This window comes from Echinops telfairi, unplaced genomic scaffold, assembly GCF_000313985.2.
Source record: "Echinops telfairi isolate 266 unplaced genomic scaffold, ASM31398v2 ScPeMD7_25;HRSCAF=90, whole genome shotgun sequence".
Taxonomy (NCBI): domain Eukaryota; kingdom Metazoa; phylum Chordata; class Mammalia; order Afrosoricida; family Tenrecidae; genus Echinops; species Echinops telfairi.
Genome location: NW_022103922.1, coordinates 32,800,636 through 32,809,227, shown reverse-complemented (window position 1 = coordinate 32,809,227; position 8,592 = coordinate 32,800,636). Strand labels below are relative to the sequence as shown.

Below are 8,592 nucleotides of genomic sequence, written 5' to 3'. Positions count from 1 at the left end.
TATCTTCAAGCCTTTAAGATCCCAGACGCTGTATCTTTTGGTAGCTGGGCACCATCAGCTTTCTTCACCACATTTGCTTACGCACCCATTTTGTCTTCAGCAGTCGTGTCAGGGAAGGTGAGCATCATAGAGTGGCGTGTTAATAGAACAAAGTTTTCTGTATTGAGGGAGTGCTTGAGTGGAGGCCCAATGTCCAATTGCTGCCGTAATACTTTATATGTGCATATATGTGTACATAGATCTATTCCCCTATCATTATCAGATATATGATTTGCTTTTTCTCTGAATTTTCTTAATGGTGTTTTTGTAACACAAGTTTTTAATTTAATTAAATTGTATTTTTTTTCATAAGAGTACAGTTTATTTCAACACATTAAACAAAATTTGAAACGACTTCCTTGGGGAAGCAAACAAACACACCATCCCTGAATTCCGTATCTGCAGACTTGGCTTGAAGTCTACAACATATTTTAGCAAAACACCTAGTAGAGGTTTTTATGTACACGGTAAATATCAAATGACTGAGCTCAAAAATTAGACATTTGGAAAAATCAAATCATACTTGCAAAACCATAGGCAAATGTGTAAATTGAGAATGTGATGAGTCTAATCAGAAAACGTCTTTGGATTGTTACATTTCTATTGGTATGGGGAAAAGCATTCGTCTGTCTGCCATCGATACTCTATCAGAACGGAGCCAACATTGTGAAGGAGCGAGTCCTCACTAAGACTGCAGAAAAAGCAGAACCTCCTTTAAACAGGAAGCTGGTTGAAAAGGAGCAGACCGTGTAAAAAAGCCGGGGAAAGACAAAAGGTTTCACTTCTTCGCTTCCCACCTCTCTTTGGTCAGTTTCCAGAGTCAGTTAAAAATTCACTTAACTGAGTTCCAAAACCTTCCCCACTGTGCCAATCTGGCTTTGACCCGTCAGCAGTTTTCTTCAAAATTAAAAATCAGTGATGAAAAAAAAAACTGTGGTGAATGATCCAACAAAATGGATCAAGGATCTAAATAGAAGAGCCAAAACATTAAAACAAAAAACTCCTAGAAGAAAATATAGGTCTATTACTAAAGGACTAAATTGTAAAAATGGATTCTTAGCTATGACACCAAAAAAACAAAAGCAACAAGACAAATTTAGATAAGTTTGACGTCATCAAAATCAAGAGATTGTGTTAAAAATAACTTGAAGAAAGCTGATGATGGTGCCCGGCTATCAAAAGATAGAGAGTCTGGGTCTTAAAGGGTTGCAGGTAAACAAGCAACCATCTAGCTCAGAAGAAATTGTATTTTTTTAATTGTGCATGCTTTTTAGTACTAAGAATTATTGCTTAACTGAAGGTCATGAAGCAGTTCTCTTGTTTTCTTCTAGAAGTGTTATATTTTTGTCTCATCATTTAAGTGTGTGACACCCTTTTAATTAATTTTACATATGGTCTGAGGTAAGGGTCAAAGGTCAGTATATCTTTGTATTAGTTTTAATTTTTTTGCATACCAATAGTCAAGTCTCTTAGCTCCACTTGTTGAAAGGCTGGGGTCAGCACCTTCCGGTGGCACCGACTACACAAGCTTGCAGGGGCCAGGGGCCGTGCCCTTGAGACAGTGGTGACAACATGTTCCCTGCTTAATGGGGCTCCCTAAACTCATGCCATCTACAGTGAGCAGGGGAAAGCTGGGACAATCACCGGAGGCGTCCCATTAGTTTCTTTTGGAGACACTCCCAGGAGCGCTGGTGGGCTGCGGAGGAAAAACGAGGCTTTCTCCTTCCGTACACATGTCGTCTCAGAAAGCTACAGGGGCAGTTCTGCTCTGTCCGAGGGAGCCGAAACGAGCTGCATGGATGACAGCCAGTTTGGGTGGCTTCCAGCCTGGACTCGTTCCCGACGACGGTGCGCCCCAGGACTACGACTCCCAGCGTGCAACGCGCGCGCCGGCCCTCGCGCGGGGGAAGCCGGGACCGGTGTGTGGCCGGGCAGGCGCCCGACCCCTGAGTCTGGTGCCGAGGTCGGGCGTGAGCCTTCCTCAAGGCTCCGGCCTCCGCCGAGCCCGAGCCACCGAAGCGCCGGCCGAGAGACGGCACCGCTCGGACGCGCCTGCCTTCTCCGCCCGGGTTCCGGCTCCTTTCTTCCCGGAGTTTCCCTCTTGGACCAACTTTTGAAGACGGCCAATCCGAGCCGCGAGTGCTGCAGGCGCGGCCAACCGGAGCCGAGATTGGAAGCCGGGCGGGCGGCGGGAAGGAAAGAGCGTTCGCATCTGCTGAAATGGGTGGGCTGGCCAGGCTGACCCCCCTGCTGGCCGCAGAGGAGGACCCGCAGCCGGGTGCGGTGGCTTCGATGTCCCCTCCGGGCCCGGCCCCAGCCTTGGCTACCTTGTCTCCATCCCTAGTGGATTCGCCACCGCCACCCGCTAGCTATTTGGACCCGTGGAGAAAAAAGAATGACCAACTCGTTCGACAGATGAAGGTGACGCAGTCACTGGGACCTTTGCGCGCCCCAAATTCCCAGAAAGTGGTTTTGCCGCAGAATTACTTCTTCCTCTGGGGAGGGGCTGAGCTTCAGGACCCCAAAGAGCCAGAAAGGACCTAATAGTGACAGCCTTTCTCCCTGCTAAAAGGGGGGAGGAAAGCACTTGTTCTCAGTGATAGTTGCTTTCATTCTGCAGGTGACTCAAGACTCAGGGCTGTTCCTAAGGCAACAGCTCTCGGCTCAGGATGCGCTGCGACGGTTCAGGGAGCTCCTTCACATTCTGCAGGGTAAGGTACCGTAGACCAGTAGTATGATTTGAATAGTGATTTATTCGGATGGTCTGATCTGACAATTTTCTACCCTTTCCAGACTCTCTGCCAAGAGGTTGGGTTCTTATTAAGGACGTTTTGGTTGGAGTGGGGTGGTCTCTGGGTTTGGATCTTCTTTGGGGAAGTTTTGATGAGGGAGTGGTCAGCGAGACCGGCATTTGTTGCTTCAGCCCTCCCTGCAGCTGTTTCTGCTCTCCCCCTGGAGCTGACGGTCACGTGCAACTTTATTACCCTGAAAGCAAACCAAACTCAGGGCTTCACAGAGGATCAGGCCCAGGATATCCAACAGGGTCTCGAGAGAGGTAAGGGCCAGAGGTGGGCTCCCATGCCCCTGTTGGCCTCAGCCTGGGCTTACCCTTAGGGAGGTGGGAGGAGCCAAGAATCAGTCACCTCCACAGATAGAGATGTCCTTTTCTGATCCTCCGCCTCTCAGATGCGGTTGATGAGTTCTTAGTGTGATTTTTGGGCTTCTGCAGAAGGGGAAGAAGAAAGGCTGTAACGGGATGGAGAATGACATTTCACCTCAACTGTGTGTGCGTGTGTGTGTGTGTGTGTGTGTGTGTGTGTGTGTGTGTTCATTCGTTCGTGTGGTCTCTATACAGTGCTAGAGGCCCAGGAACAGCAAGGACCCAGGCTGAACTGTGGGATCAGGGAGCTGTGGAACACTGTCCTTCAGGCCGCCTCCCTCTTACCTGAGCTACTTCCAGCCCTGCACCACCTGGCTGGCCTCCAGGCTGCTCTCTGGCTGAGCACTGGCCGTCTTGAGGATCTGAGCTTGCTGTTGCAGATGCTGAATGGCAGCCAGGTAATAGGGGAAGTGCCTGGATGCGAGGACCCTTTCCCTGCGGCAGTGACATTATTGTATGCTGGCTAGGTTGGTGGTCAGAGACCTGGAACTCTTGGCTGGCTTGTCTGTTTGGGCTCTTATTGGGGGACTCTCTTGGGAGTGTGTCTCTACCTCTGTCCATATTCATGGGGGGTGATGAGAGAAGTTAACAGGTTACATCAAGTCAGGATCATAAAGTATTAAGAATACGGCCCCTTTTGTCCTAAGCACCTTTCCTAGCTATCTCTCTGGTCCTTGGCCTCTCTGCCACAGTCCCTTGACCCTGGTGCTGCATGCGGCAAGTGTTACAAAGCTCCTTTAGCTCAGAAGGCACCCCACTCTCTAAGCCAGCCTTCTGGGGAATGTCTTTTGGTTAAATGTTCTTGAGTGGAGTGCATGTGACCTTGCTCAAGTCATTTCCCAGCTTCAGTCTTAGTAACCCAGGCATGGTACCGTGCCCCATGTCCTCACAGGCTTATCCTGAGAAGGTAAACTAGACTAGATCTTCTCTGCACCAGGTTTTTCTTCTTCCCCTTATCCTTGCCCCATAACTGTCTCTTAGAATTGGGGAGCAGGGAGCAGGAGGACCCTGGAGCTCAGTTAGCTCCAATGTAGACTGAGACAGAAGAGGGGTCGTTGTGGACCTTGGAATCCTCTGGTCATGCTTCTCTTCCCAAGAATGTGGCCTCCGAGGACCTGTTGCTGCTTCTGAAGTCTTGGAGCCCCCCATCTAAGGAGTTAGATGCCCCACTGACCCTGCAGGATGCCTGTGGCTTAAGAGATGTTCTTCTGACAGCATCTGCCCTCCGTCAAGGTCAGCTATGGACCTGACTCCTTCCTGCCTTCCTGCTCCCTATCTCAAGGGGCCCTGTGGTCCTATGCTGTCAGGTACTAGTCAGCCCTAGGGAGCCATTCTGGGTTCTTGTTCCCCTCATTCATCCTCCCTCTGCACCTCTCTAAGCTCATACCTCGCTTTCCCTCAGGCCTCCAGGAGCTGATCACAGAAAACTTTCCCAGGGCACTGATCAGCCTGCAGGCGGCAGCCTCGGGTCTCTGTTCAAGGCCTGTGCTGGCCCAGGTGTACACGGCACTGGGGAGCTGTCTCCGTAAGATGGTAAAGACAGTCCTGGGGGTAGGGAGGGGAACCATGAGAGCTGTGGACTGCTGTCTGCTTTGTGAGGGCAGCTGGGGCCTGATTCCTCCCACTCCTCCAGGGCAACCCACAGAGAGCACTGTTGTACCTGGTTGCAGCCCTGCAAGTGGCATCTGTGTGGGGTCCCCCACTTCTGGAGGCCTCCAGACTATATCGGGAACTGGGGGACACAGCAGCAGAGCTGGAGAGTCTGGAGCTGCTGGCGAAGGTAGGGACAATGCCAGGTGTGAACACAGGGCGGAGGGTGACGAGGAGCTTGTGTAGAGGCAGCCGGTCAAGGACTAAGGATAAGGATAAGGAAGATGATAGATTAACTTTTCCCTTTCTGTTACCCTTAGGGTTTGAGTGTTGCGCAGAGCTCTAAAGCCCCCCAGGTTCTCATTGAGGTAGAATTGCTACTCCCACAACCTGACCCAGCCTCGCCCCTTTACTGTGGCACGCAGAGCCATGCCAAGCACCTGCTAGCAAGTCGATGCCTGCAGACAGGCAGGTGAGGTCTCCTCCGACTTGCCTGAGCTGTTCTCACTTCTGGGCCTTCCCTGGGGTGTGAAGTGCTTCTGTTCTTGGGGTTGGGGGTTAGAGCAGGGAGTGGTGGGACATAAGTTTCCACTCCATGGCTTCTTGTCTTTACTGAGAACCCTTCAGCCAGGCCCCACCTCTTGCATCTTTCAAACTCTGAAGTCTCCTCCTCCATCCATGGTATAACTAGGGAAGATCCACACTGTGCTATCAACCACCACCCTCCACCCTCCCCACTGGCCAGGGCCCTGGAGTGGCCTTCCATTACTGAGAGCAAACATTCTCTTGGGAGCTGTTGGAGGGTCCCACTAGATGTCCCAAGGTGAGGTTCACTGACTCGCACTCTGCAGGGCCGAGGATGCTGCAGAGCATTACCTGGACATGCTGGCCCTGTTGCAGGATGGCCCGGAGCCAAGGGTAAGTATGTCTTCAAGGTTCTTTGCAATGGCGCGGGAGGGTTGGGGTCCCTTTCGGAGTAAAACAGGATGGCTGTTTCTGGTTTTGCCCCTACCATTCAGTTTACAGTCCACTCCGGATGGTGGGGGTGGGATGGGTAGAGACCAGACTGGGCAGGCTTTCCAGAGTAAGTGGTCTGGAGCAACAAGTCGTAGGCAGTCTTTGCATGGCATGAGAGTCTTACTGAGGCTGGGGCAGGGGCCTCTGCAAGATACTGCACTCTCCTTCCTCCCCAGTTCTCCCCACCCGCTGGCCCCCCAGGGTCCTGCGTGACTGAGCTCTTCTTGGAGACAGCAGCTGCTCTAATCCAGGCGAACCGAGCCCAGGATGCTTTGACTGTGTGTGAGGAGCTACTCCGCCGAACTTCATTCCTACTTCCCAAGATGCCCTGGATGTGGGAGGATACCAGGAATGGAGCCAAGGAGCTTATGAACTGCCCGCTCTGGGTCTCTGCTGTTTACTTCCTTCAGGGCCAGGCCTGGGTGAAGCTGGGGGCCTCAAAAGAGGCAGTTAGTGAATTTAGCCGGTGAGTTCACGGTCACGGCTATTGAGTTCAGTTTTGACTTAGAGCCGTGGTTCTCAACCTTCCTAATGCCGTGACCCTTTCATACAGCTCCTCATGTGGTGGTGACCCTCCAACCATAACATTATTTTTGTGACTACTTCATCGCTGTTATTTTGCTACTGTTATGAATCCGGCGACCCCTGTGAAAGGGTCGTTCAACCCCCAAAGGGTTCGCGACCCACAGGTTGAGAACTGCTGACTTAGAACAACCCTACGTAGGGATTCTGAGACTGTCATTCTTTACGGGAGCAAACAGCTGCCTTGTTCCCCTCAGAATGATGTGGGTTTGAAACACCGAGCTCATTGCCAACAGTTCAGTGCCTCACCCACACCAGGGGCATGATTGGGTCCAGGGCCAGGTGCCCGTCTTGACCTCGCTTCCTCAGAGTTCCTGAGCTGGAACTTCTCCACCTCTTTTCCATGTCCCGCTTCAGGTGTCTTGAGCTGCTTTTTCGAGCCCCACCTGAGAACAAAGACGAAGGTAATCTCGACTGAATTCTCTCTTCTCTTGAAACTGTGCAATGGAGATAGTCCTGCCTTCCATGTGTCCCAACCCCCTGGGAGACTTTATGAAAGGGGCTTCTGGGCACAAGAGATAGAGCAGAACTTGGGAGTTTGGGTAACTGTGTGTTATGAAAGGGGCTTCTGGGCACAAGAGATAGAGCAGAACTTGGGAGTTTGGGTAACTGTGTGTCTGGGAGCCATTTCTTACCTTTGAGAGTGCCCCCTAGGGATTGCTTCCAACTGTGAGCCGAGGTGCAGACCAGATGTGGCCTTGCAACATCTTCGGTTAGCTGCCCTGGTTAGTCGTGGACTGGAGTGGGTGACCAGTGGCCAGCATACCAAAGCCCTACAGGACTTCCTCCTCAGTGTTCAGATGTGCCCAGGTTTGTATACTTGTGTGATGTCAGATATTCGAAAATGTGCCTGAGCAGAGCGCCCCCGGGGAGAGGTATTAGTTGTGAGTGGAATTGTGCTGTATAAACCCAGGGGTATAACCATTGTGCACATGTAGACATATGGGAGAGTTCTTGGGTTTTCCCAGTGTCCGACGTGAAGACAATGACTCCACTAGAGGTAGATTGGGTAGGAGCAGTGCTGGCGGAGTTCTGTGTCCTGGGCAAGGGAAAGAAGGCAGCATCTAGATTTATGGGTGACGTTCAAGGTGGACTCTGGGATAGGAATGGTTGGGAATGATCTCCAGTTCCATGTGCAATAGTAGGCAAGACACTTCCCTATACAATGACCCCTAAATCTCAGATCTGAGGCTCTCTACTCTTGGATTGGGGTACAGGACATCAAGATGCTTCCATTCACCTGCTTCAGACTTTGAGGAGGCTGGGTCGGAAGAATGAGGCCACTGCTCTCTGGTGGAGGCTGGAGGCCCAAATGAAGCTGCCACCGGAGGCTGCCACAGGGTGAGGCTGGGGCCTATTGGCTTGGGACCGGGAGGCACATGAAGTCCTGGAGCCTTGGGCCTGTTGTGGGGAGGAAGTAAAAGTAGAGATGGCTACCCAATCTTCCGCCTCGTCCGCACTATGAGACCAACTTCCCTCTTGCTCTGCAGGTCTCTCCCTCTATACCTAGAAACCTGTTTGAGTTGGATCCGACCCGCGGACCAGGAGTCTCTCCTAGAAGAGATTCGGACATCTCTGCAGGAGCCTTCTGATCTGGAGCTGCCAGGCTTCCTTTGACCAGCTTGACCTCGGACCCCAGGGGCCGTCTCCATGTGGGAGGATGTTTTGCTTTACTATCTTTGGGAAGTGTGGCAAGAGTTTAGCATTCCTAGATAATTCCAGTGTTGGAGAGGTTGGGGTAGTCCTGCCAAATTCAGACTAGGAACTGCGATCGTGTTTGCAGAGGAAGCACCTCCACTCCCCCCAAACAAGGCACCTGGCATTGCTTATGACATCTTTTTGTTCTTGTTTTTTTCCGCTGTTTGAGTAAAATATTTATCTCTTGTCTGCCTTGTGTGTCTACTTGAATGGTAAGGTTGAGCAGCTCTTAGATTCGGTTGGGTGCTGGATGTCTAAGATTGTTGTTGTTAGGTGCCATCAAATCTGTTTTAACCCCTAGTGACCTTATGCACCACAAAACGAAACACCGTCCGGTCCTCTGTGCCATTCTCACAGCTGTTCTGAGGCTTGAGCCCATTGTTGCAGCCAGTGTCAGCCCATCTCATTGAAGGCCTTCCTTTTATTCGCTGCCCCTCTACCAAGCATGATGTCTTTCTCTAGGGACTGGTCTCTCCCGTTAATATGTCCAAAGTATGTAAGATGAA

At 51.2% G+C, this 8,592-nt stretch overlaps 1 protein-coding gene across 1 annotated transcript; it reads left to right on the top strand.

Moving 5' to 3' along the window:
* Positions 1-2,204: 2,204 nt before the first annotated feature.
* Positions 2,205-8,273, top strand: FANCG (FA complementation group G). The gene is made up of 14 exons (XM_004712435.2): positions 2,205-2,460; positions 2,660-2,750; positions 2,963-3,094; positions 3,395-3,597; positions 4,297-4,432; positions 4,602-4,732; positions 4,833-4,979; positions 5,110-5,261; positions 5,641-5,707; positions 5,983-6,272; positions 6,746-6,792; positions 7,043-7,198; positions 7,606-7,729; positions 7,879-8,273. Exons 1-14 carry the CDS (start codon positions 2,260-2,262, stop codon positions 8,003-8,005), a joined length of 2,004 nt encoding a protein of 667 aa, XP_004712492.1. The 5' UTR covers positions 2,205-2,259; the 3' UTR covers positions 8,006-8,273.
* Positions 8,274-8,592: the final 319 nt, after the last annotated feature.

Bases quoted from the DNA above. Each gene is read 5' to 3' on its own strand.
- FANCG (XM_004712435.2), top strand. From the start codon at position 2,260: ATGGGTGGGCTGGCCAGGCTGACCCCCCTGCTGGCCGCAGAGGAGGAC. The intron at 5,262-5,640 runs GTGAGGTCTCCT...CGCACTCTGCAG, and splicing joins CGATGCCTGCAGACAGGCAG to GGCCGAGGATGCTGCAGAGC. The intron at 6,273-6,745 runs GTGAGTTCACGG...GTCCCGCTTCAG, and splicing joins GCAGTTAGTGAATTTAGCCG to GTGTCTTGAGCTGCTTTTTC.